The 27,564-nt window shown below is 44.3% G+C and overlaps 2 protein-coding genes across 2 annotated transcripts; one reads left to right on the top strand and one right to left on the bottom strand.

The window, feature by feature from the left end:
• Positions 1–19,662: 19,662 nt before the first annotated feature.
• On the top strand, positions 19,663–22,198 carry LOC114300738 (Putative adipose-regulatory protein (Seipin)). The gene is made up of 2 exons (XM_028245601.2): positions 19,663–20,380; positions 21,394–22,198. Exons 1-2 carry the CDS (start codon positions 19,829–19,831, stop codon positions 22,078–22,080), a joined length of 1,239 nt encoding a protein of 412 aa, XP_028101402.2. The 5' UTR covers positions 19,663–19,828; the 3' UTR covers positions 22,081–22,198.
• A 64-nt stretch (positions 22,199–22,262) lies between these two features.
• Positions 22,263–27,360, bottom strand: LOC114300739 (F-box protein At3g07870). Its single transcript, XM_082880039.1, has 4 exons — positions 27,224–27,360; positions 26,992–27,070; positions 26,216–26,869; positions 22,263–22,735 (listed from the first exon to the last, which is right to left on the bottom strand). The coding sequence occupies exons 1-4, from the start codon at positions 27,358–27,360 to the stop codon at positions 22,661–22,663; spliced, it is 945 nt and encodes a 314-aa protein (XP_082736165.1). The 3' UTR covers positions 22,263–22,660.
• Positions 27,361–27,564: the final 204 nt, after the last annotated feature.

The raw sequence follows: 27,564 nt of genomic DNA, 5'->3' as shown, positions 1-27,564 counted from the left end.
CGTCAAATTCCTACGTAATTTGCCCGACGATCAGTTGAGAATCGCTGAACACCTGGATATGACTTACACCAATGTCTCGGGCTAGGCGAAGACCTGCTATCAATGCCTCATATTCGGCCTCATTATTGCTTGCAGTGAACAAAAAACGGAGGGCACGCTTGAAATAACCACCCTCGGGGGCGATGAGGATGAAACCAGCCCCGTTACCTTCTTTGCGGGATGATCCATCGACATTGAGGGTCCAAAAGTGGGGATCTTCTGCCTTAGTGTTGAATTTCCTGGAGGGGGTCATGGTTGGAGTGGGATTGGTGAATTCCAAGATAAAATCGGCGACAGCCTGTCCTTTGATCGTTGTTCGAGGTCTGCAGGAGATTTCAAATTGGCTGAGTTCGACAGACCATTGCATAAGTTTGTCGGACAACTCTGGTTGTTGCATTATCTTCTTCAAAGGTTGGTTAGTGAGGACCACATGGAGTGAGCTTGGAAGTAAGGTCGGAGTCATCTTGAAGCTATGACCAAGACCAGGGCCATTTTTTCCAGCAATGGGTAGTTCTATTCTGCTCTCCTGAGAGCCCTGCTAATGTGATAAACCGGACGCTGGACTGAGCCGTCCTCCCTGATGAGGGCCGTACTGACTGCGGTGATCGAGACGGCTAAGTAGAGGAAAAGGGGCTTACCTGTGAGCGCCTGAGAGAGCAGGGGGGTTGGCCATGCACTACTTCAATTGTTGAAAGGCCTATCCGGATTCGGTCGTCCACTCAAAAGCCTGCTGAAGGACTTTAAAAAATGGGAGGCACTTGTTTGTTGCGCGAGAAATAAAACGGTTGAGGGCGGCAACTCTGCCAGTAAGCCTTTGAACCTCTTTAACTGTTCTGGGTGACTACATTTCTATCAAGGCCTTGATCTTTTCAGGGTTGGCCTCAATATCCCGTTGACTGACCATGAAATCCAAGAATTTCACAGATCCGATGCCGAAGGCATATTTCTCCAGATTTAGCTTCATTTGATACTTACGCAAGGTGTCGAAGGTCTCCCGCAAGTCTGCTAGATGGTCAGAGGAGAGTTTGCTCTTAACAAGCATGTCATCGACGTACACTTCCATGTTTCGACCTATTTGGTGATGAAAAACGGCATTGACTAACCATTGGTAAGTTGCTCCGGCATTTTTCAGCCCAAATGGCATGATACGATAGTGGTAGGTTCCCTGATCAGTGATGAAGGAGGTATGTTCTTGGTCAGACGGGTGCATCAGAATTTGATTGTATCCAGAGAAGGCGTCCATGAAACTGAGCATTTGATGCCCGGCCGTGGCATCGACAAGCAGATCTATGCGAGAAAGGGGATAACTATCTTTGGGGCAAGCTCGATTAAGGTCGGAGTAGTCGACATAGGGTCGCCATTTACTGTTATTTTTACGGACCAGGACCAGGACCACATTTGACAACCATCTGGAGTAGTCCACATTCTTGACAAACTGTGCCTCCAGTAGCTTATCTACCTCAGAAGCAATAAGAGCGTTGCATTCTGGGTGAAAGATACGCTGCTTCTGGCAGAAGGGTCGAAAATAAGGCTCGATGCTGAGACGATGAGTGATGAAGGAGAGATCGATACTCGGCATATCGGAATGAGTCCAGGCAAACACATCACTGTGCTCTGTCAGAAGGGTTGTAAGATCGGCCTTGGCTTGGAGGAATAGTTGGCTGCCGATCTTGGCCATTTTTGTTGGGTTGGTGGGGTCGATGGTAGGAATGGCAACGGGGCGGGGCGGGGCCGGGGATCACACTCCCCGTCCCCGATCCCCGATGGTAGAAATTTCCCCGTCCCCGGCCCCGATCCCCGACGGGGAGCCTATTACCACCCCCGCCCCCGTCCCCCAACGGAGATCGGGTTTCCCCGACCCCGATAATTCCCCGGCTAAAATTAAAAAAAAAAAAAAAAAACAACAACAACAACATCATAAGCATCCATCAACATGTTGACAACAATAAGAACTTCATCAACAGATCTGCATAAAAAATAAAAATAAAAAATCTGCCTTTTTTTATTTATTTTTGGATGAAAGGCAGATCTGATCTGAACTATGTAAAAAATAAAAATAAAAAATAAAATACATAACACATCATTTTCTTCATCTTGATCTTCATCAGATCCGAGCTCTGATGGATGAGGCGGTAGAAGCGACGGAATGGAGGGCGATCTGAGGGAGGCAGAGAGTTGGTGTGAGGCAGATCGGAGGGAGGGAGAGAGATCGGCGTGAGATCGGAGGAAGGGAGAGAGATCGGGGCGTGGAGCAGTGAGGTCGGAAGGAGGGAGGTCGGCGTGGGAGGGAGGGAGATCGGCGTCGGACGGAGGTCGTCGTGGAAGGGAGGGAGATCGGCGCGGGACGGGGAAGCTGCTGCAACACCATCTGTGAGCTTGGAGGGAACACCATTGATCTTCAATCTACACAGGAGAGAGAGAGAGGGAGAGAGGCTGAGACCTGAGAGTGTGATTTGAGTGAGAGATCTGAGAGAACACCTAAACAAATAATATAATACATATATATATTATAATATATATAGTAACCCTAAACAAATAATATAATATATATATATATATTATAATCACTCAGCGGGGACAGATTCGGGGATTAGTCGGGCCGGGGCCGGGGCCGGGGTTGGAGAATTGATCCCCGTCCCCGGCCCGAATCTGTTCGGGGATTAAGTTTTAAATACCATCCCCGTCCCCGCGGGGATATTTTTCGGGGAAAACCCGCTTAAATCGGGGTCGGGATCGGGGATCCCCGTCGGGCCGGTTTCAAATTGCCATCCCTAGTCGATGGGGACTTTAACAAGTTCTTCCACTGGTTTCCCTCTGGCTAACTCATCTTCGTCTCTGACGTCGAGTCCTTTGATGATCATAGTCTCTTTTAGTTTGACCTCTTTGAAAGCGACATAGCATTCTCTAGCCACAGTTTGCTTTCCCCTCACGGTACCGACTCCAAGGTCGATAGGAAATTTCATGGCCAGATGGTACATGGATGTGACAGCTTGAAAAGTGTTAAGGGCGGTGCGGCCGAGGATGATGTTATAAGCAGAGGGACAGTCGACGACGAGAAAAGTGAGTAACTTAGTGGTCTGCCTTGGGTACTCTCCGATGGTGATGGTGAGGTCGATAGAGCCTATGGAGGTCACCCTATCCCCAGTGAAACCGACCAATGTTGTTTGGAGAAGGGACAAACTTTCTTCTCCGACCTTGAGCTGGCAATAGGCATTTAGGAAGATAATGTCTGAAAAGCTGCCGTTGTCGATAAGCACCCGTCTGACTTTGTAATTGGACAGGAGAGCAGAGGTGACGAGGGGGTCGTCATGGGGGTAACGGATGCCTGTGCAATCGGCCTCCGTAAAGGTGATGGGCTCCATCCACTACTTGGGGTGTTTGAAGGGGCGGTCCAATATCGCGACTTCATTATCGGAGCCCTGCCTGATTCTTCTAAGTTCTGCTCGTTGGGCCGAACGGGAAGGTCCTTCACATGTAAGCCCACCGGCAATAACTATGATCTCTCCAATCGGGGGGACAGGGTTGCCTTGTGCCCGGGGTTACTGTGGGGGTCGATCATTGACTGGGTTAGGTTGTGCGAGTTGTCGAGGAGGGGTGTCGGTGGTTGTTTCTGGTAGGTTTGGTCATTGGCCGTTGCTGAGGGCGGGCTGCCATGAACTGACTGAGACGCTCCTGGCGTATCAAGCTCTTGACCTGGTTTTTAAGGTTAACACATTCCTCGGTATTGTGGCCGTGGTCCTGATGGAAGCGATAGTATTTGGACTGGTCTCGCCGGTTGGAAGAAGACCGCGATGGTTGGGGCCATTTCAGGGGATAATCCCGTTGGGTCTAGTTCAAGACTTGTTCCATGGGGAAATTAAGGGGAGTGTACCGTTCGAACCGCCCGGGCGGTCGGGTAAGTGCCGCCCGGTCGGCTCGAGAAGGTCGGTCGGCATACTGTGGTGTTTGTTATGTGTACTGGGTGGTTCTGGTTTCAGAGTCCTTTCTCTTCTCTCTGGAGGTCGGGTTTTTGGTTGCGGAATCTTGTCGGGCGGCTAGGGAATATTCGGCGTTCATATATTTTTGGGCTTTGGAGAGGAGGGTTGCCATGGAGGTTAGAGGGTTTTTGGAGAGGGAGAAAAGAAAATCTGATGAGCATAAACCGGCCATGAAAGCCGTGAGAATGACCTTGTCATCGTTTTCTGCCACCTGTAAGGCTTCGATGTTAAAGCGGGTGACGAAACTGCGTAGCGACTCCCCCTCCGTTTGACAGATGTTGAGGAGTTGAGTTGTCGGACGCCGCTGATGCTGGGCCCCAATAAAGTGGCTGAGAAATGAGTCACTTAAGTGCTAAAAAACAGAGACAAAGTCTGTTGGTAGTTGACTAAACCACAATCGGGCCGACCCCTTAAGTGTTACGGGGAAAGCCCGACACATGATCTCATCAAGGAATGCATGGAGGACCATGAGGGTCCTGTAAGTTTCCAAGTGGTCGACTGGGTCCGTTGTACTGTCGAAAGAGTCGATCGAGAGCATTTTGAACTTAGGAGGTAGGGGTTTGTCCCGGATGGAGGCAACGAATGGTGAGTTGGCTGTAGTAGAGGGTTTATTCTGTATGTTCTGCATGACTCCTTGAAGCTGGAGTTTCATGGCTCGGAGTTCTGCATCCCAAAGAGGAGCGTTGTCACCCTCGGAATGCAGTGGAGGCTGGAAACTATTGGCCTCTCCTTCGAGGGCAGGTGCTTGGACCAACGGATGTGGTGCCCGAGATGGCGGGTTCATATCTTGAGGAGGCTCCAAGTTGGATAGGTGGGATTGTTGGATGGGATGACTCGGGGCTCGTTCTCGATTGGGTGGGATATCTTGAGGTGGAGGAGGAGGCGGTATGGGAAGGTCTCTTTGAAACAAAGCATAGATCAGGGCTTGGTTTTGTTCGGCTAAGTGGTTAATACAGTTGATGAGTTCAGTGAAATACTGCGGTGGGTTGTTTGGGTTAGGAGGGTCGGCTTGGGGGTCGGCAATGTTGGGTTGAGAAGCCATAGATCTAGTTATGACCATTCACCTTGGTGGGTGGCAGGTAAGGATTATCCAGAATAGGTCTCCAGCGACAATGAGTACAGTTGCCACACGGAGCAAAAGGCTTCCCACAGACGGCGCCAACTGATGATACTGCGAGCTTTAGAGGGAATAGGTCGGGTTGATCCACGCTTCCCAAACCGTTGTCCGGTTGCCGAGCCCTTAGAGAAACCTGCATAAGAGTTCAACGAGGAACGGGGAGTCCCCTAACGAACCCTCCGATGAGCAAGATAGAGAAGTAAGAGTGATGGATCGTCGAGATAGAATGGTGATAGAGAACTTAACCTTTTCTTTGTCTTAGAAACCTGCTTATATTCTTTGATCATCATTTCCTTGTCCACTCCGAGCTGTCATGTTGGCCGAAAGTCTATGCTCTAGCTTGCCTTGTTCGTGGTGAGACTGTTCTATTCCGACGTGAAGGGTTATGGCAATAAATGCTGTAGTGAAACTCATTAATGGTTGATGTGTGGTGCAATAACTCTGTAGGATCCTTGTCTGATGATGTGGCTGGTTCTTCACTTGCCAAGTGTTTAGATGTCATTGGTTCTTGGTGTAACGTTGGGTTCCAAGAATGTTGGGCTTTAGTATTTGAATCATGGATTGGGCCTTAAGTGGTGTGTCATATCCTTTATGGGCCCACCTATGTCACATCTAAACAATTATAATTAATAATATAAAAAATTAAGAAATTATCGAGTAAGTCACAGACACCACATCATCACATTTATATTTATATAATGTGTAAATTGTTTCAAACATTTCGCCATTAAAAAAAAAAGATTATATGATTATATGTTGTGTCCCCGTATGCAAACATGTGTCATCTCACTTGTCTTTTAAATGACCAAATATATCCGTTATGCATAGAGTGATTTGTCCCCCCCATTTTTTTTTTTGTTTTTTCATTTAACAATTTGAGTGTTATAAAAAAAGAACCTGTATACATGAAATGATGGCAATTTTTTTTTTCTATTTCATAGGATGGACACATAATTCAAACTCGCGAAAAGAGGGAGAATGCAAAAATAGTTCTACTAGGTGTATAGAATTTGATTATAAAATCAAAATCTCGTGTATAATATCAAAACATATATATTTTATATTCATTTTTTTTTTGAAAGAAACAAATTTATATATCATGAAGATAATTAATAATTATTAATTCTAATAGTGATGATGTTACTGATCCAAGGGAGGGCGAGTCGGGCCGACCCACTCTTCCAACACCTTTTATCAGTCTCGGAACTTGATGGTGGTGCCTGCAAAAAGGTCCAACGGGGAATAGGAGTCCCCTAGCGGACCCTCCGACGATCAAGTTAGAATAGAGGAGATTGACTGTGTAGAGAGAGAGAGAGAGAGAAGAAGAATGGAGAACTTAACCTTTGATGTATCTTGGAAACCTCCTTATATCCTTTGTCTATCATTTCCTTGTCCACTCCGACCTGTCGTGTTGGCCGAAAGTCTATACTCTAGCTTGCATTGTTCACTGTGAGGCTGCCTATTCTGATGTGAAGGGGTTGTCGCATTTAATACTGTAGGAGTCTCATTAATGGCTGATGTGTGGTGCAATAACTCTACAGGATCTTTGTTTGCTTACGTAGCTGGCTTCCTGCTTGACAAGTGTTTAGATGCCATTGGTTCCTAATTCAACATGGGGTTCTCAAGGGTGTTGGGCTTTAGTACTTGAATCGTGAATTGGGCTCTAAGTGGTGGGCCAAAACCTTTTGTGGGCCCACCGATGTCAGTAGTCCCCCATTCCCAAGTGCAGCTTCAGTCCAACGAAGGGAATAAGAATAAGATGGGAAGTGCGTGGGGCTGAGCGAGAGGGCCGACCGCGAAGGGGAAGTCGAGCTAGAAGACCATCCAAGAGGAGGGCCAACCGCGAAGACAAACCAAGAGGAGGGTCGACCGCAAAGTGGGGGCCGAGCGATAAGACCAACCGAGAGAAGGGCCGACCGCAAAGGGGGCCGAACACAAAGACTGACCGAGAGGAGGGCCGACTACGAAGAGGGGCCGGGCGAGAAGACCGACCGAGATGAGGGCCGATCACGAAGGGGGGCTAGGAGAGAAGACCAACCGAGAGGAGGATTGATCGCGAAGGGGGGCCGAAAGAGAGGTAGTGGTGGCGCCCGGGGCTCGAGCAGCGATAAAGCACGTGATAATGTGAAGTGGAATAGATGGGGAAGGGGAAAAGAGTGGGGAATTGTGGTGGTACATGTGGGATGATCTAAACCAGCGGTGAGGGAGGTGATGTGTTAGTAGGAAGTGAAAGGTTAGGACTAGGATAGGACGTGGAAAAGGCAGAGGTTGTAACTTTTGAAATTTTCAAATTGGTGAAATTTAACCTCGATCCTTGGAAAATAGGCAAACCGTGGGCATTTGGAGTTATCCGTTTTACATATCTCATTGCGAGAAACCAACACATCCCAGACCTGACCTCATTCGTTTCATGTGACACTTCCCTTCAACAGTTTGCGAACTTCCCTTCAACAGTTTGCGAACTTCCTCGTGCCTGTGTCCAAAGCAATATACAGAAACATAAAAGAAATGGCTCGAGACGAAACGTCAGCCATGAGGTTAGAGGCGTTAGGTAAAGACAATGCGGTGGAGTCGGCGGAGTAATATAGGACAGAGAGGCGGGAGGAAAGAGGAGAAGAGCAAGCGGCACGACCTCGTCCATCCACAATGATCATGGCCGTAAGGCTAATTAGCCAAGTGGGATCTGACCACTGGCACACTAAGGCTAACAAATCAACATTTACGGCGGAGGAGCTGGATAAGGTGCATAAGAAGTACCAGATTCTAGTGGAGATAGAGTTGAAGTTATCGATATCTAAGGAGAGGACGTCGGATGCACGTCCGATGGAGTTTACGTTGTACAAGGAGGCGTTGCGAGGGGGTTTGAGGTTACCGCTCCCACAAATAGTGGTGGACATACTGAACCGGTTGGAGGTGGCGCCAGGTTAGCTTATGCCCAACGCGTGGAAAATATTACCGACCTGCGCGATCGCATGGGCATGGGCGACCGGGGGAGCAGCGATGACAGTGAATGAATTCTTTTCTTGCTATAAGGCCTCTGATTAACAAGAAACATGGGTGACCTTGCAGGCGGTGGCAGGTTTACCATCGTCAATGAAGGGGTGGAGACCAAGGTGGTTTTACGTATCAGTAAATGGCAGGAGGGGGCTGCACATAATGTGGAAAATTCCCATCAAGTCGGTGGAGCCAAGGCTGGAGGCAGAGGCAAAGAATATGGTTAAATGGGTAAAATAGTGGAGGGAGAATGAGGGCGTGAAGTGGGATAATCTTATCCAGCCTTCAACCTTGTTTGCCTTAAGTCTAGGGCCACAGCCGACTGAGGAGGACCCTGCGCCGAAAAAGTTGGAGGCGAGAAGGAAGACGCAGGAGGCAAATGATCAAAGGACATTCGCCAAGGCAGTCAAGTATAAAGAATCACAGTTAGGCCATGCGCCTAAGCTGGTCATGAATGAACGAGTCTAACCACGCCCTAAGCCTCTGGGAGATAAGGATCTGACCGATTTTGCGCCGCTACCACCCCTAGTGGATCCGTTGAAGGAGATGAGCAAAAAAGAGGTGGAGGCGGTGTTGAAGAAAAAAAAGAAAAGAAGGGCGGCTGCGGAAGAGAGCGAGGGGGAGCCAGTGTTGAAGAAGGTAAATGAGGGGATGACAGAGGCAACCCTAGAAGTAAAGGTGGGGGAGACAAGGATGAGGGTAGGAGAGGCCATGGGCGCAAGTGTCCAAGTACTGAGTGAAGTAGCTGAGCCAAAGCAGTTGGCAGGAGGCAAGAGATTGGAGGAGCAATCACCCAAGATTGTGTCTGTACAAGAAGTGTCCCCAAGTTCTGGGGTAGGGAGAGGCCGAACGAGCAGATCAGAGACGAGCGCTACGTTGAAGGCCGCCACGTATCATGCTTGCGCGATGGCTAGTCGATCTACGAAAGAAGGGGGCGAAGCTAGGGTCGTCGCAGATCGTCTTCTGGGGGTAGTGGAGAATGCGACCGTGCGGTCGATGGCACAATTTACAGAGGCCGACCTCCTGAGAGGGTTCTGTTCAGTGCAGATGGAAGCGACGACCTTGGTGGCGGCCCTGTTGAATAAGGCGGCGCACGTGAAGGTGGAGGCAGAGCCGCTGAAGGCCTAGCTGGAAGGGGTGAAGGATGGCGGGCTGGAGAAAAGCAGCGCGGAGTGCTTGTGCAAAGGGCCTAGACTATGCGCAAAGGGCTAAGAAGATGGAAGTATTGGCGGTGGTGCAGAGCTAATTGGCAGAACGCGCTGCCTCCGAGCTCGCCATCACCAAATCGGAGCTGGGAGTGGTGTGCCACAAGGCGGTATTGCTGGAGTTTGAGTTGGCGGGCAAACAGAGGAAGGTAGGCGAAGTCCAAGAAACCTGCAACACTGCCAAGGAAAGGTTGGAAAAGGCCCTCTCCAATAATGAAGATTTGTGCGACTAGGCCCTAAAAGACAAGGAAGAAGCAGATGGGCACATCGCGGAATTGGAGATGATACTGGAAAAAGAAAGGGCCAAAATGGCCTCTGAGAGAACGGCGTACCCAAACTTGTGTATGGCGACGGTGGATCAGTTTAAGGGGTCTGTTGAATTCCAGATGGCCATCGACACGGTGGTTGCCAGGAGTTTGGCTAAGGAGGGTGAAGGGGGTGCTGGACTATTAGGAGTGGCTGCAGAAGGTAGGAACAAAGAAGAAGTAATCCAAAGTTTTCAGCGGTCAGACTTCTACAAGCACGAGATGAGCCAATACTAGGACAGCGGCTGGATGAGCTCCAGGTATAAGGCGTAAGAGCTGTTCCCAGATGTGGACTTCAGTCTGGTGAAAGTAGAAGAGAACAACATCGCCCAGACTCCCCTGGATAAGGGGTTAGAAAAGGAAGATCTTGCGTCCAGCGAAGGGGAGTAAGGGCTGGGTGTTTTTTCTCTTTTTTGTTTGTTTGTTTGTTTGTTTGCTTGTTTGTTTTTTGTAATGAAGTGAATGTATTTTCTGTAATAAAGTGTATAATGGTGCAAGTTGTTAATAAATAAAGGTGCCAGTTCTGTTATGGAGTGTTGTTATTATTTATTTATTTTTGAATGGTAAAATTGTTAATAAAGTGTATGAATGGTAAAATTGGACAAGTAATCTAACTTGTATAGATGGTAAAAATGACCTGGGATAAGAATAAACTGGGATTTAACTAAGTAGTGGCGCTATGTACAACTCAGTTTGGCTGGGTGCTTCTTATGCAGTTTGGGTGAGACTTGGAGGGTTCACTCAAAATGACTGAGACTTAGAGGGCTCAGTTGGGCTGAGTCTTGGCTTAACTCAGCCTAGCTGAGCTCTTCATGCTTAGTCTGGTTGAGACTTGGAGGGCTCAGTCGGGCTGAGGCTTGGCTTAACTCAATCTGGTTGAGCTCTTCATGCTCAGTCTGGCTGAGACTTTGAGGGCTCAGTCGGGCTGAGGTTTGGCTTAACTCAGTTTAGCTGAGCTCTTCATGTTTAGTCTAGCTGAGACTTGGAAGGCTCAGTCGGGCTGAGGCTTGGCTTAACTCAACTCAATCTGGTTGAGCTCTTCATGCTCAGTCTAGCTAAGACTTGGAGAGCTCAGTCGGACTGAGGCTTAGCTTAACTCAGTTTGGTTGAGCTCTTCATGCTCAGTCTGGCTAAGACTTGGAGGGCTCAGTCCGGCTGAGGCTTGGCTTAAATTAGTCTGACTTAGTCTGGCTAAGCTCTCCATGCTCAGTCTGGTTGAGATTTGGAGGGCTCAGTCAGGCTGAGGCTTGGCTTAAATCAGTCTGACTCAGTCTGGCTGAGCTCTTCATGCTCAGTCTGGCTGAGACTTGGAGGGCTCAGTCGGGCTAAGGCTTGGCTTAACTCAGTTTGGCTGAGCTCTTCATGCTCAGTCTGGCTGAGATTTGGAGGGCTCAGTCTGGCTGAGACTTAGTCTAAGACTTGTCATTGAAGCGCAAAACAGATAATGGAGATGTGAAATTGTTGTCATTAAGGCACAGTCTGTCGATCATAAATTTACACCGTGCACGGAAAAAACAAAAATAAACAAGTGTTCAGATTGGCAAAAGAGATCATACAACAATTGAATGATACAAAAACAGGAGACACCATTTTATTGGAAATAACGCTTCAAGTGTTCGGCATTCCATGGATGTGGGAGGTCTCTGTCTTCCATATCTTGGAAACAGTAAGTACCCGGGCGGGGTCTGGCCTTGACAACATAAGGTCCTTCCCATTTGGCTGCTAGCTTGCCCTTGGTCAGTTTTTTAGTGGCTAGGGTTGTTTCACTCAAGACGAGACCTCTCACTATGAACTCTCGCGGTCAGACTTTGTGGTTATAATGTGTTCTCATTTTCTGCTGATACAATGCCCGTCTGACAGAAGTTGCCTCTCGGAGCTCTTCAATTAGGTCCAGGTCAGCCCGACGCAACTCTTTGTTTAGTTCTGGATTCGGATGTAAAACCCGAGGGGTCGGCAGGTCGATTTCCACTGGGATGACTGCCTCGGCGCCGTATGTTAGGCAAAAGAGGGTCTTTCTAGTGGGGGTTCGAACTGTCGTCCGATATGCCCAAAGTACGTTCAGTAATTCCTCTGCCCAGAGTCCTTTGGCGGCTTCTAACTTAGTCTTGATGATCTTCAAAAGGGAGTGATTGGTGATTTCGACTTGTCCATTGGCTTGGGGATAGCCTGGGGAAGAGAAACATGGTCTAATATTGAGCTCATCACAAAATTTCCTAAACTTGGCATTGTCGAATTGTTTGCCATTGTCAGAAACAATGGCTTGGGGGATTCCAAATCAGCACATGATCGACTACCAGATGAACCTGGTAGTGTTTCGCTCAGTAATTTTAGCAAGGGGTTCTGCTTCCACCCATTTGGTGAAATAGTCAATGGCAAGCACAACAAACTTGGTTTGGCCCCTACTAGTGGACAAAGGACCGACTAAGTCGATGTCCCACTTAGCGAAGGAGTAGGGACTGCTGAGTGTAATTAGTTTTGTTGGTAGAGCATGGGGGATGTGGGCAAAGCGCTGGCATTTATCACACTTAAGTACAAATTCGCTGGCATCTTGATTGAGCATGGACTAGAAGTAGCTAGTGCGGAGGATTTTATGGGCCAAAGATCTTCCACTCGAATGATTACCACAAATTCTCTTGTGGACTTCTCTCATCACATAGGTCACTTGAGCAGGACTGAGACACCTGAGGTATGGGCGTGAGAATCCCCATTTGTATAGTAGGCCGTTGATAAGGATGTAATTAGACAACCAGGCTATGACTTTAGCAGCCTACTATTTATCGTCTGGAAACTCCCCTCGTGTCAAAAACGGAATAATGTCTTGAGCCCATGTGATAGGTTCGTTCTGGAGAAAGTGGACCTCCTGCGGGTTTGGCGAAGTCACCGGATGGGTCAGGTATTCAATGCGGATGCCATGGCTGAGGTCTGACTGGTTAGCCGAGGCTAATTGAGTCATTTTGTCCGCCTTGAGTTTTCTGACCAAGGGATGTGTCTAATCTGAAAAGTATTGAAGAGGTGGACAAGAGGAAGGGCAATGTCTCTGTATGCTCGTATCGTCTCCTCCTTTGCGTTGAACTCCCTAGTAATCTGTCTGACAATCAATTGGGAATCACTGAATACGTGGATATGACTTACACCAATGTCTTTGGCTAGTCGAAGACCTAGTATCAAGGCCTCATACTCGACCTCATTATTACTTGCGTCGAACAGGAGACAGAGGGTACACTTGAAGTACCCACCCTCTGGGGTGGTGAGGATTAGACCGGCTTCACTACCCTCTTTGTAGGATGAACCATCAACACTAAGGGTCCAGGAGTGGGGGTCTTCTGCATTAGTGGTGAAGTGTGCTAGCGGAGGAGGTATGTTCGGAGTGAGATTGGTGAACTCCAAGATAAAATCGACGATAGCCTGGCCTTTGATCGTTGTTCAAGGTCAGTAAGAGATTTCAAATTGACTTAGCTTGATGGACCATTGCATAAGTCTTCCTGACGATTCTGGTTGTTGCATGACCTTTTTCAGAGGCTAGTCAATGAGAACCACTATGAAGTGAGCTTGGAAATAAGGTCGGAGGTGTCTGGAGGCTTTGACCAAGATGAGGGCCATTTTTTCTAACGGAGGGTAGTTATGTTCTGCCCCCCTGAGAGCGCGGCTAATGTAGTAGACTGGTCGTTGTACTGAGTTGTCTTCCCTGATGAGGGCAGCACTGGCCGTAATGTTTGGCATGGTTAAGTAGAGGAAGAGGGTTTCGCCTGGCAGTGCTTGAAAGAGGAGGGGAAGGTTGGCCATGCACTGCTTCAGTTGTTGAAAGGCTTCTTCGGATTCGGTGCTCCATCCGAACGCCTGTCGGAGGACTTTAAAAAATGGAAGACCCCTGTCGATTGCTCAAGAAATAAAGTGGTTGAGTGTGGCAACTCTGCCCGTGAGCAGTTGAACCTCCTTGATTGTTCTAGGAGACCGCATTTCTATCAAGGCCTTGATCTTTTTGGGGTTAGCCTCAATGTCTCGTTGGTTAACCATAAAGCCCAAGAACTTTCCAAATCCCACGCCGAAGGCGCACTTCTCCGAATTTAGCTTTATCTGATATTTGCGTAAGGTTTTGAAGGTCTTTCGCAGGTCTGCCAAGTGATCCAATGAGAGTTTACTCTTGACTAGCATGTCATCGATGTAGACTTCCATGTTTTGACCTATCTGGTGTTGAAAGACGACATTAACCAAGCGTTGGTAAGTTGCTCTGGCATTCTTCAAGCCGAATGACATAACACGATAGTGATAAGTTCTTCTGTCGGTGATGAAGGAGATGTACTCCTGGTCAATTGGGTGCATCAAGATTTGGTTGTAGCCGGAGAAGGCATCCATGAAGCTAAGCATCTGATGTCCTACAGTTGCGTCGACCAACAAATCTATCCAGGGAAGGGGATAGCTATCTTTGGGGCAAGCTCGATTAAGGTCAGAATAGTCGACGCAGAGTCGCCATTTGCCATTATTTTTGCAGACCAAGACCACGTTAGACAGCCACCTGGGGTAGTCTACGTTTTTGATTAACTGTGTCTTCAGTAGTTGGTCCACCTCAGTGGCAATAAGGGTATTGCGTTCTGGGTGAAAAATACGCTGTCTTTGTCGGAAAGGTCAGAAGTGGGGCTCAATACTGAGACGATGAGTAATGAAAGAGGGATTGATACTCGGCATGTCTGAATGGGTCCAAGCGAAGACATCGTTGTGCTCGGCTAAGAGAGCCGTGAGATCAGCCTTAGCTTGAGAGAACAGTTGGCTGCCAATCCTGGCTGTTTTGGCTTAATCGGTAGGATCAATAGGCACTTCGACAAGTTCCTCCACTGGCACCTCTCTGATTAACTCTTCCTCGTCTCTGATGTCGAGACCTTCGATGATCATAGCCTCCTTCATTTTGACCTCCTTTAACGAAGCGACGTAGTACTCTCTGGCCATCATCTGTTCGCCCTTCACTGTGTTGACCCCGAGGTCGGTTGAAAATTTCATAGCTAGATGGTATGTGGAGGTGACAGCTTGGAAAGCGTTGAGAGCCGTGCGTCCGAGGATGATGTTATAAGTAGAAGGACAGTCGACGACGAGGAAAGTGAGTAGTTTGGTGGTCTGCAGTGGATATTCTCCAATGGTAATGGGAAGATCGATGGAGCCTATGGAGGTCACCCGATCGCCGGTGAAGCCGACTAGCGGGGTCTAGAGAGGGGACAACTTTTCTTCTCCAACCTTGAGTTGACGATAGGTGTTCAGGAAGATGATGTCTGAAGAGCTGCCGTTGTCGACAAGTACCCGTCTAACTTTGTAGTTGGATAGGAGAGCGGAGATGACAAGGGGGTCGTCGTAGGGATAATGAATGCCTGTGCAGTCGGCCTCTGTAAAGGTTATGGGTTCAGACCATTGCTTGGGGTGTTTGAAGGGGCGATCCAATGTCATTACTTCCTTATCGGAGCCTTGTCTGATTTTGCTAAGTTCGGCTCGCTGGGCCAAACGAGATGGCCCTCCGCATGCGATGACTCTGATCTCTTCGATCGGAGAGGCGGGATTACCTTGTGCCCGGGGTTGTGGTAGGAGCCGATCATTGTCTCGCTTAGGTTGTGCGGGTTGTCAAGGGTGTATGTCGACGGTGGTCCCCCGGCGGGTCAGTCCTCGGTCGTTGCTGGGGACGGGCTATCGTGAACAGACTGAGGCGTCCCTGGCATATCAAATTCTCTACCTGGTCTTTAAGGTTAACACATTCCTCAGCGTTGTGGTTGTGGTCTTAATGGAAGCGACAGTACTTGGATTGATCTCGCCGGTTGGAGGGAGATTGTGATGGTTGGGGCCATTTCAGGTTGTAATCTTGATAAATCTGGTTCAAGATTTGTTCTATGGAGGAATTGAGAGGGGTGTATCGTTCGAACTGACCGAGTGGTCGGGTAGGTGCCAGTCGGTTGGCTGGAGCAATTCGGTCAGTATATTGAGGGTGTTGATGTGTATATTGGGAGGATCTGGTTTCAGGTTCCTTTCTTTTGTCCTTAGGGGGTGGATTTTTGGGTGTGGAATCTTGGCGGGCTGCCAAAGAGTCTTTGGCATTCATATATTTTTGGGCTTTGGAAAGGAGAATGGCTATGGCGGTCAAGGGGTTTTAGAAGGGGAGAAAAAGAAATTGGATAGTCGTAAACCGACCATGAAGGCTATGAGGATGACCTTGTCATCATTTTCTGCCACCTATAGGGCCTCGGTGTTAAAACGGGTAACAAAGCTACATAGTGACTCCCCTTCCATCTGCTGGATATTAAGCAGTTGAGTTGCCAGGCGCCGCTGGTGCTGAGCACCAATGAAATGGCTCAAGAAGGAATCACTTAGATATTGGAAAGTAGAGACAGAGTCCGGCGGTTGTTGACTAGACCATAGTCGAGCTGACCCCTTAAGCGTCACGGGGAAAGCCCGATACATGATCTCTTTAGGGAAAACATGGAGAATCATGAGGGTCTTGTAGGTCTCCAAATGGTCGACCGGATCAGTTGTGCCATCGAAGGTGTAGATCGAGGGCATTTTGAACTTGGGGGGCAGGGGTTTGTCCCAGATAGAGGAGATAAATAGGGAGTTAGCTGTTGTTGAGGGTTTGTTTTGTATGTTTTGCATGACTCCCTGAAGTTGGAGTTTCATGGCTCAGAGTTCCACATTCCAAATGGGAACATTGTCCCCTCTAGAGTGCAGTGAGGGCTGAACACTACTAGCCTCTGCTTCAAGGACAGGTGCTTGAATTGATGGATGTAAGCCCCGAGGTGGTGGGTTCATGTCTTGAGGTGGGGATTGTAGACCCTCCATGTTGGAAAGGTGGGCTTGTTGGAAAGGATGGCTTGGGGTCTATTCTCGATTGGCAGGGATATCTTGTGGTGATGGAGGAGATATAGAGAGATTTCGCTAGAATAAAGCGTTGATCAAGGCCTAGTTTTGTTCGACTAAGTGATTAATGCTATTGGTGAGCTCTGTGAAGTACTAAGGTAGGTTGTTTGGGTTGGGAGGATCGGCTTAGGGATTGACAACATTGTGTTGAGAAGCCATGGATCTTGTTGTAACCATCCACCTCGATAGACGGTAAGGAGAAGTTATTGGAAACGGGTCTCCAACAACAATGAGCACAACTGTTAACTGGAGTGGCGTTCCCACAGACGACGCCAACTGATGATGTTGCTAGTCCAAGGAAGGGCGAGTCGGGCCGACCCACGCTTCCAACACCTTTCACCGGTCTTGGAGCTCGCTGGTGGTGCCTGCAAAAAAGTCCAACGGGGAATGGGAGTCCCCCAGCGGACCCTCCGACGATCAAGTTAGAAAAAAGGAGATCAACTATATAGAGAAAGAGAGAGAAAAAGAATGGAGAACTTAACCTTTGATGTGTCTTGGAAACTTTTTTATATCCTTTGTCCATCATTTCCTTGTCCACTCCGACCTGTTGTGTTGGCCGAAAGTCTATACTCTAGCTTGCATTGTTCATGGTGAGGCTGTCTGTTCCGACGTGAAGGGGTTGCCGTATTTAATGCTGTAGAAGCCTCATTAATGACTGATGTGTGGTGCAATAACTCTGCAGGATCTTTGTTTGCTTACGTGGCTGGTTCCCTGCTTGACAATTGTTTAGATGCCATTGGTTCCTGGTTCAACATTGGGTTTTCAAGGGTGTTGGGCTTTAGTACTTGAACCGTGAATTGGGCTCTAAGTAGTGGGCCAAAACCTTTTGTGGGCCCACCGATGTCAGTAGAACTGATGATGTTGCTGATCCAAAGGAAGGCGAGTCGGGCCGACCCACGCTTCCAACACCTTTCACAGGTCTCGAAGCTTGCTGGTAGTGCCTGCAAAAAGGTCTAACGGGAAATAAGAGTCCCCCAGCGGACCCTCCGACGATCAAGTTAGAAAATAGGAGATTGACTGTGTAGAGAGAGAGGGAGAGAAGAAGAATAGAGAACTTAATCTTTGATGTGTCTTGGAAACTTCCTTATATCCTTTGTCTATCATTTCCTTGTCTACTCCGACCTGTCGTGTTGGCCGAAAGTCTATACTCTAACTTGCATTGTTCATGGTGAGACTGTCTGTTCCGACGTGAAGGGGTCGTTGCATTTAATGTTGTAAGAATCTCATTAATGGCTGATATATGGTGTAATAACTCTGCAGAATTTTTGTCTGCTTACGTGACTGGTTCCCTACTTGACAAATGCTTAGATGCCATTAGTTCCTGGTTCAACATTGAATTCTTAAGAGTGTTAGGCTTTAATACTTGAATCGTGAATTGGACTCTAAGTGGTGGGTCAAAACTTTTTGTGGGCCCACCAATGTCAAATAGTTTTATTAAAATCGGACCATTGTCTATAACTGTCAACGCTAACTTTCTCCTTGAATTGAGAAATAGAAAATGAATATTGAATTAGAATCTGTATCTACAAAGGTAATAGATGATGCAAATTTTATTTTCATATATATAATATGATTCATATTTAAAATAAATTTTAATTATATTTAAATATTCATTTAGATAAATTTTGTTAAGAGTATAATATTACTGATTAGGGGTGAGCAGCGGATATACCGATCCGCTAAAACCGACCGGACCGAACCGATCTGCCGCATTTTGGACAGATGCGTGATGACGAGCGGACGGTTGCGGATTGATTTTCTCCAATCCGCCAATTTGGCGAACGGATGGCGGATTTAAGATTCCTTTGGCAGCAACCAAACCGCCAAACCGCGATCACCCTTAGTAATTTATAAGACTATGTGTTTTCAATTTATTTAAAAATTTTGTTTGTGTTTTCAATTGAAAAAGAGTTCAAATATTTTGTTGAAAAAAAATTTTCAACTTGAATATATTTTTTGAATTGAAAAAAATAAACGTATTATCTATCTATATTTTTTGGTTTTTAAATCTAATTCTAAAAGTAATAAATAGAAAATATGATATATGTTGGTTGATTTTTATTTTTAAAAACATATATAAATGTAACAATACAAAGACATACAATCTTTATTATTGCTCTGTTCATGATTTTGGTGGTTTGAATTATTTTTATATTTTAAGAACCATAGATTGTAATACTTTATGTGAATAATGCATGCTGTCATTATAATATGTGGATGAGGCACGCAGTAATTGTGATAATTTAAAGTTTCAAAATTTCTTTCTTTTGATGAGGTATGCAGTAATTGTAATACTTTTTAAAGTTATTGATTTTAATATTAATATTTTTTTTTTTTAGGAAGTGCACAAGTTGAACTGTGTTGAAAATTTATAAAATTTCAAACCGCCAAACTGATCCGCATCCATCCACCAAATCGCCAATCCGCATCTGCCAGATTGGCGGACGGATGTGGATTGATTTTCTCCAATCCGCCAATTTGACAGACGGATGACGGATTAGAAGTTCCGCGAACCGACCTTCGCCCACCCCTATTATTGATATAAAAAAAGAAAAATAATATATAAATTTATTTTTTAAATTCACTTTATATTATTAATCAATTATTTTCTTGACTTGACGTTAGGTGTATAGAGTGGAACAAAAAAGTGGGTCTGAATAGCGAATCAGGATCCTCTCCTTACAGCCTCCGTCCTTGTGCCTGTCCTTGCAGGCCTTCGGGTCTACTTTTAGACCTAATTTTGATAATCCGAACCGTTCATATTTTATGATTTATTCAGTATATCATACCTGTAAAAAATCAAATTGATCGAATATCAGAAAGTATGTGTTCGAAAAATTGAACTAAAAACTATTTTTTAAATAATTTAATAAACAGTTTTCCGAACACATACTTTCTGATATCCGATCAATTTAATTTTTTACAGGTTTGATATATTGAATAAATTATAAAATATGAACGGTTCAGATTATCAAAATTGGACCTAAAAATAGACCCAAAAACCTGCAAAGACGAACACAAGGACGGGACTGCAAGGAGAGACTCTTGACTCCTGAATAGCAGAGGATAGGTGTAAGTAAATTGCTGAGGAGTTGAGCAACGTGTCGTCTCTTACTCAGCTTCTCTTCATGCAAATAGACAGCTGGAACTGTCTCTGCCAATTACAGACCTCTCTCTCTCTCTCTCTCAAAACTCTACTATGGTAAGTCCGCCGAAAAGACGACGCCATCGCTTCTCAGCAACCAGGAGGACTAGTCTAGGTCTACCACCACCAAGCGCCATCACAACCACCACCATCATACCATCATGGATGTGGAAGAAAAGAAAGACTACTACTACTACTACAACTACTTCTTCCCCCCAATACTACCAAACCCATTAGAAATCATCTACAACTGTTTCCTTACTCTCTTCTCTCCCTTCTTCTCTCTCTTCTCCCTCATTTCTGAGTCCTTTCGCCAAGCCGAAGAGGCCAAAGACACCGTCGAATCGGCGGTCCATGCCGCCGCCAGAGCCCCCTGTACGGTGGCACACGGAACCAGCGTCTTGGTGCGGAAGATAGGGATGGGGCTTCTGGGTGCTGTACACGTGTGCATGGTCTTGATAATGGTGATGGCTCTGGCAATCGTGTTGGGAGTTGGGTTGGTGGAGTTATGGGTGGAAGAGCCCGTGGTTGTGAGAGAGAGGTTGAATTTTGATTACACTCAAGTTCACCCAAATGCAATCCTCTCATTTGATGGCGGCCAAGGGAGGCGGAGGAAGAAGATGACGGGTGTGCCGGTTGGGCATACTTTCTATGTTTCATTGGTTCTTTTGTTGCCCGAATCTGACTATAATAGGCAAGTTGGGGTGTTTCAGGTAATTCACGTATTTCTTCTCTTTTTCTATGGTGGACTGTTGAACCGTGGACCAGGTACAAACCCATTATCTTGAATTTTTAAATGGCCTGATTAGGGTGATCAAATAGATATTATTGACAGGATTTCTCGAGTTGACCATTTCACTTTTAGAAGAGTTGTTTGGAGTGGTCCAAACAATTCACCTTTTACTTTTACTTTTACTTTTTTCGTTAAGTACGATATTTATGTAAACTATCAACATGTTTGGAAATCAATAGATATATATTTAAATTATATTTTTATTTTATTATTTTTGAAATTATAATGGTCATTTATTTTTTTTTAAATGATGTGATTCAAATCATAAAAAAAAAATAACAATTCAAATCACCAAAACCAACCTCAAAATGGATAAGCCCAAATTCTCTTTAGATGACTAACTTAAAGGAATCCAATCTCTTGGATTGATATGTCAAGAGTAAAAGACTAGGTGGAATTTAAATGGGAATTTTGGAATTCTCTACGTGTGGTTATAAAGGACACTTTCCTGCTAAACAATAATGTAGGTACACAAAATTAGAATTACTAAATATGCACAGAGGTTGGAATTTATTTCCAATATAGTCCACATCACACCCATCATAGATTTCAAAATTGCACACATTCTGTGATCTAGTTTTGTGATCTAATTCAATGCAGTTAGCATTATTGCATGCTAAATCAGGAATTGTTTAGCTAATCTCATTGAGAAGTAGATACCGAATTGATGCACATATACACACACTCATTACTGGAATCACTCTAAAATAATATGCTAAACCTGTCCAAGTCTTAAAGAATTTTAGAAAATAATAAGGTATGTTTAGACATATATACAACTGAGTGTCAATATCAGATACATGTCCAACATGGACACAAGTGTTCATGCTTCTTAGGAAATTGACCTGAAAGCTTTCTTCAGAGCATCCATTAATAATTGATGCAATTCCTGTGTTGCAAAGTTTGTTACTCATGACTTGTGTTTTTCACCAGTTGAATACAGAACTAATATCAACTAAGGGCAATGCAATAGCAAAATCAAGCCAACCATGCATGTTGAGGTTTAGAAGCCTCCCAGTTCGACTTGCTCGAACATTTCTCATGAGCATACCACTATTACTAGGAATAACAGATGAAACTCAGAAGATAAACATTCCAGTATTGAAGCATAAAGAAGGCTATCCAAGAACTAAAGCTATCACAATATCTATGGTTCCACGGCCTACAACAACTTTCCTTCCACAGTTGTACGAAGCTGAAATTATCATCAACTCTCAGCTGCCTTGGAGAAAAGAAATCGTGCGCAGATGGAAATGGACATTTTATGTGTGGACATCGTTACACATGTACATTATATTTGTCATAGTTCTTGTTTGTTGCTTCAAGCCGCTCATTTTCCCAATGATGATTGCAAGTTCTAGTGAACCTAGCAAGGAAGATTCTGCCTTGGAAGAATCAAAAGAGCCGAAGGAGAGAGGTGGAGAGGAAAGAGATGTTTTGGAATCTTTCAGAAAACGGCAACAAAATCGAAGGAAGAGGAAGGCAATGCTTTTGCATAGGGTTTTACCGGACACTACTTGCTCATCTGCTTCAAGCATCAGTATAACTAGAGATGAGATGATTATGGCTACCGAAGAAGAAGATGCAGGGGATTCAGAATCTGTCTGTTTTGGAGGTTGAATCCATCCAAGTGATGAGTTTCTCAAATATTTCTTGTTCAATATATGTAATGCAGTGGTTATCAGTGAAGTTCCGTAATTTTGTCTAAAAAAAAGTACAAAAGGTAAATTTAAATCAAGCAAAGAAATCTTTATAACAGAACTCAAAAGTGGGAAGATAATGACTATAGATAAAACTCTGAGTTTTAAAAAGAAAGAAAGAAAAGAAAATCCATTCATATATACAAGCAAAGATAACGAGTTCATAGTAAAAGGCATCATGAACATGTAATCTATTTAACATATTAGACGAAGAAACCTGTGAGGTAAACAAAGAAAGAAAGTCAAATGATTGTGTAGGCGGGGGATAGCCTCGCTAGAGTTATTAACACAAGAAAATTTCCTCCCCTCGCTAGAGTTATTAACACAAGAAAATTTCATCAGAAAATGAAGAAAGACGGTCGCACCAGGTGTAATGACGATTTGCCTGTTGGAGCCGCAGGTCTCAAAACCAAGGGGCTGGATCTTTGAGAAAGAGGCAAATTTAGCAAGAAAATCTACAGCACTCTTTGCTTCTCAATAGCAGAAATGCATCTTTGCTTTCATTGAATCAACATAGTTATTGATGGTTGTCCCAACAAAGATGGAGCAGCCTGCACTTGGTGGCAGTCTTCTTCCTGCAAAAAGCAATAAATGCAAATTCAGAATCGGGGTTACTGCAAGAAGCTTGCCTCCAATACTACCTGCATTGCCAGGGTCATTGCAAGAAGCTCCATCTACATTTATTTATCTTAACAAAATCAATAGGTAGATTTCACCCAACAAAAAGGGTGATGGCAAATTGATTTGTAAGGAGGAAGATGCACCTCTTCACAGAATGAATTCTTTCTTTGTAAACACTACGGTTGGATTAACAGGGGGGCATTTCTAAATATTTTGCTTCATTCCTAGCTCTCCAGACACAGGGATCAAGATAGAAGAAGGATGACCAAATGGCAGGGACCTATGCCTATGGAAACAGATGGACAACGTCCCATGAAAAAAATGAAATCAAACTTATTTTGGTGGTCATGCAGATGTTGTTTTATAAGACTACAGATAAATGTGATCAAATGCTATTTGTTGCTCAAGAAATGTATAGAATAATAGGTCAACTTGAATTTAGAAACAGAGCCCTTAGTGGTAGAAATATTGAACACATTATGAAAGGAAATAATCAAAACTCAAAGGTAAAAGGAATCCAAACCTTTAAACACCCTTGAGTGAAACAAAGCTTGGAACATGAACAATTGCATCTATGTGACACTGAATCCCTCCTATCTGTACCTTTCTGAAAGTTTCTGTCACGGGAACCTAAATAAGTAGGCAATTATCATCCAATAACAGGACACCACCAGCACACCACCACTTTTCGGAACTTTTATCAGTTGAAACCCGCAGGGATGCAACCCCTTTTCCCTAGAATGTTTAATGACAAGGTCTCTTGTCCAAGACTTCCCCCTTTTCCCTAGGATGTTTAATGACAAGGTCTCTAGTCCAAGACATCCTGAGTAGGGGTGGGCGCGGGTCGGTTGCGGCCACAAAACCTTCAATCTGCCATCCGTCCGCCAGATTGACAGATTGGAAAAAATCAATCCGCATCCATCCGCCAATCCGACGGATGTAGATTGAGCGGATTAGTGATTTGGCATATGGATGCGAATCGGTTTGGCGGTTTAAAATTTTAAAATTTTCAACATAATTCAACTTGTACATTTATTCAAAAAAAAAAGAAGAAAGTATAATAGTCAATGACTTAAAAAAATATTATAATCACTGCATGCCTCATCCAAAGCAAGAAAGTTTAAAACTTTAGAATATCACAATCACTGCATGCCTCATCCACATACTACAATCACAGCATGCCTCATCAACATAAAGTATTACAATCTGTGGTTCTTAAAATATAAAAACAATTCAAACCACCAAAACCATGAATAGAGCAATAGTAGAGATTGTATGTCTCTATATTGTTACATCTATATCTGTTTTTGAAAACAAAAACCAACCCACATATATCATATTTTCTATTTATTATTTTTAGAGATAGATTTAAAAATTAAAAAATATAGATAAATAATACGTTTATTTTTTTCAATTCAAAAAAGATATTCAAGTTGAAAACTTTTTTTCAACAGAATATTTAAACTCTTTTTTAATTGAAAACACAAACAAATATTTAAACAAACTGAAAACACAAAGTCTTATAAATTATTAGGGGTACTCGCGGTTCGGCGGTTCGGTTCGGTTGCGATCAAAGGAATCTCAAATCCACCATCCGTCCGTCAGATTTGCGGATTGGAGAAAATCAATCCGCAACCGTTCGCTCATCATCACGCATTCGTCCAAAATGCGGCAGATCGGTTCGGTTCGGTCAGTTTTGACGGATCGGTATATCCGCTACTCACCCCTAATCCTGACACCATAATCTTTCATCACCCATATGTTTTTGTCAGGACATACAACATCCACGTTGAAGCAACCGATACAAAGGCGACCTTCCATTACCCCAAGGTTCAACCAGCAGATATTCCCGCTAGGGTGCATGGAAAATGTAGGCGGCGGTGGCACTGGTTGGAATTTCTCACTTTCAAGATCAAATGCATATATAACTGAGAACTTCGAGGATAATCAAGGAACCACTGAAGAACTCCATGGAGATAAGCACAAACAGAATGATAGCGGAATGGATACGGAACATCTCCAAGGCATCTCCACGTGCCAGAGCCAACAGTGCATATTTTTGACACCCATTTATCATGAAAACTTGGTTAGTTAAATTTTTGAATCACCTTGTATTGATTACACTTCTGGCTACAGCCAAGCCCACATACAAATGGAATAGTGAGGTCCTCTGCAGCAACGGGAAGGGTCAAACACTGACCCATGGTAGGATTTTATAAGTAGAGACAGCCATTTTTTTAATGCAAACCAAGCTATTGCACGAGTTCACAAGCTCAATCCCAAATTTGGGCAAGTTAGGTTGCTTGATCTTCACAACAGCATTGTTCCTTGAAACTCCAAACTTGACTAAACAGAGAGTTCTTGAATCGGCATGCCTAGAACTATTGGATTGAACCAGGAGACAAGTGGGTGCTTTTGAAAAGTAGGATTGAGCGACATGAGGGTCTAAGAACAAATGATGCCATGCCTTACATACACACTTGCACTAGACAAGGGCCTTCATTGGAAGTTTGCACAAGATATCAATTACTATGTGGCAAGGAATTTGGAGAATGAATGCCTTGTTTTTCCAACGGCGATATTCCTCTCCTTTATCGATATGTGTTTCAATGCATTTTTGGGTAATGGGAAAGCATCTGACTGGAAACAAAAAATTAAAAAGGTGCTCTTGCTATCTACTCCTATTTTCACTTTCTACGAAACAAATATGGCCTTGAATAAAATTTTGCAAGCCAATTAAACATATCTAATGATCAATTAAAACTCTCTCAGCAAACAAAACAGAAGAGGACTATTTACAAGTGACAAGATTTCAAAAAAATAGCATGTGCTGCCTAAATAAAAGCTGAGAATTTCAAAACCTTGAGAAATTTTATTAAGGTATTAAAAATGAGATGGAAGACAACAGAGTCCACAGAGAATTCAAGATTTGAATAGAGTCTAAAATGAGTCGAATGTGTGAGTTTTGACATGCCAAGACGAGTATCTAATTGTCTAAAACGTGTTTCAAATAATGACACAAAATATATATTTGAATCAAACTTATTTTGGTGATCATGGTATGCTGATGTTATCTAATAAGACTACAGATAAATTGGATCAAATGCTTGTTTGTTGCCCAGAAATGCATAGAAATAGGTCACCTTGTATTTAGAAACAGAGCACTTATTTTATGTTTGGTTTATTGGAATGAGCTAGAATGGAATGATCATTTCATCATAATGTTCATTCTCACATTTGGTTTACTAAAAAAATTATGAAAATGCATTGCAAATTGAATTATCACTGTAAAAGAGTGATCATTCCATAAGGAAGCTATGGAATGACCATTCGATTCCTATCCACCTTCATTACCTAACAGTACCTCTATGATAGGAATATTGAACACATTATGAAATGAAATAATCAAAACTCAAGTTAAATAGAATCCAAACCTTTAAGATTTCTTCCCCCAAAACACTTTCGAGTGAAACAAAGCTTGGAACGTGAACAATTGCCTCTATCTGAGACTTAATTCCCTCTATCTGTGCCTTCCTGAAAGTTTCTGTCACAGGATGGTAAACAAATGGGCTAAAATAATACAATAGCAACACTCCCCCATTTTTCAGAACTTTTATCAATTGAAACCCATAGGGATCCCACCAGCCTTCCCTAGGGTGTTTAATGACAAGGTCTCTAGTCCAAGACTTCCCAACACCATAATCTTTCATCACCCATATGTCTATGTCAGGACATACAATATCCACTTTGAAGCAACTGATACAAAGGTGACCTTCCATTACCCCAAGGTTCAACCAGCAGATATTCCCACCTGGGTACATGGAAAACGTAGGCGGCGGTGGCACTGGTTGGAATTTCTCACTTTCAAGATCATATGCATAGATTAACTCAGAACTCTGAGGATAATCAGGAAGCCAGTGAAGAAATCCGTTGAGATAAATACCAACTGAACGATAGCGAAATGGATGAGGAACATCGCCAAGGCATCTCCATGTGCCAGAGCTAATTGTGCATATTTTTGCCAGCCATTTATCATGAAAACTCAATTGGTTAAATATTTGAATCACCTTGTATTGATTACCTTCTGGCTACAGCCAAACCCACATACAAACGGAATAGAGAGGTCCTCTGTAGCAACAGGAAGAGTCAAATGCTCACCACCCATGGTCGGGTTTGATAAGTAGAGACGGCCATTTTTTTGCATGCAAACCAAGCCATTACATGAGCTCACAAGCTCAATCCCAAATTTCGGTAAGTTAGATTGCCTGATATTCATGACAGCATCAATCCTCGAAACTCCAAACTCAATAAAGCAAAGAGTTCTTGAATCGGCATATCTAGAACTATTCGACTGAACTAGGAGACAAGTGTGTGCTCATGAAAAGTGTGATTCAGTGAAATGTGGGTCTAAGAACAAATCACGCCATGCCTCACATACACACCTGCACTTGCCAAGGGCCTTCATTGGGAGTTTGCACAAGATTTCAATTACTACATGGCATGGAAGTTGGAGAATGAATGCCTTGTTGATCCTTCCATGACGCTCCTCTCCTCTATCAATGCTTTTGTTGTCATTCATGATAGTATGTGTGTTTTGATGCATTTCTGGGTACTCCTGCTTGTTAATTGGAGTTGGTGTTAGGAATAGAAATAGTAATGCAAAGTACAATCCAGTATACTTTATACTTGTGTTATTACGGCAATCAAATATCTTCCATTTGTTAATTGAATCACCCAGCAACTAACTCCAAGAAAAGAACCCTAAGAACTAATGATTGATTGC

Source organism: Camellia sinensis, chromosome 1 (genome assembly GCF_055761805.1).
Source record: "Camellia sinensis isolate YWXY chromosome 1, ASM5576180v1, whole genome shotgun sequence".
NCBI lineage: Eukaryota > Viridiplantae > Streptophyta > Magnoliopsida > Ericales > Theaceae > Camellia > Camellia sinensis.
The sequence above is the reverse complement of the archived record's forward strand: the minus strand, read 5'-3'. Positions and strand labels throughout refer to the sequence as shown.

Bases quoted from the DNA above. Each gene is read 5' to 3' on its own strand.
- LOC114300738 (XM_028245601.2), top strand. From the start codon at position 19,829: ATGGATGTGGAAGAAAAGAAAGACTACTACTACTACTACAACTACTTC. The intron at 20,381-21,393 runs GTAATTCACGTA...GTTTTTCACCAG, and splicing joins GGCAAGTTGGGGTGTTTCAG to TTGAATACAGAACTAATATC.
- LOC114300739 (XM_082880039.1), bottom strand. From the start codon at position 27,360: ATGAATGACAACAAAAGCATTGATAGAGGAGAGGAGCGTCATGGAAGG. The intron at 26,870-26,991 runs GTTTGCATGCAA...GTTTGGCTGTAG, and splicing joins TGAGCTCATGTAATGGCTTG to CCAGAAGGTAATCAATACAA. The intron at 22,736-26,215 runs GTTTGGATTCTA...TGCTTTTTGCAG, and splicing joins TGGGGGAAGAAATCTTAAAG to GAAGAAGACTGCCACCAAGT.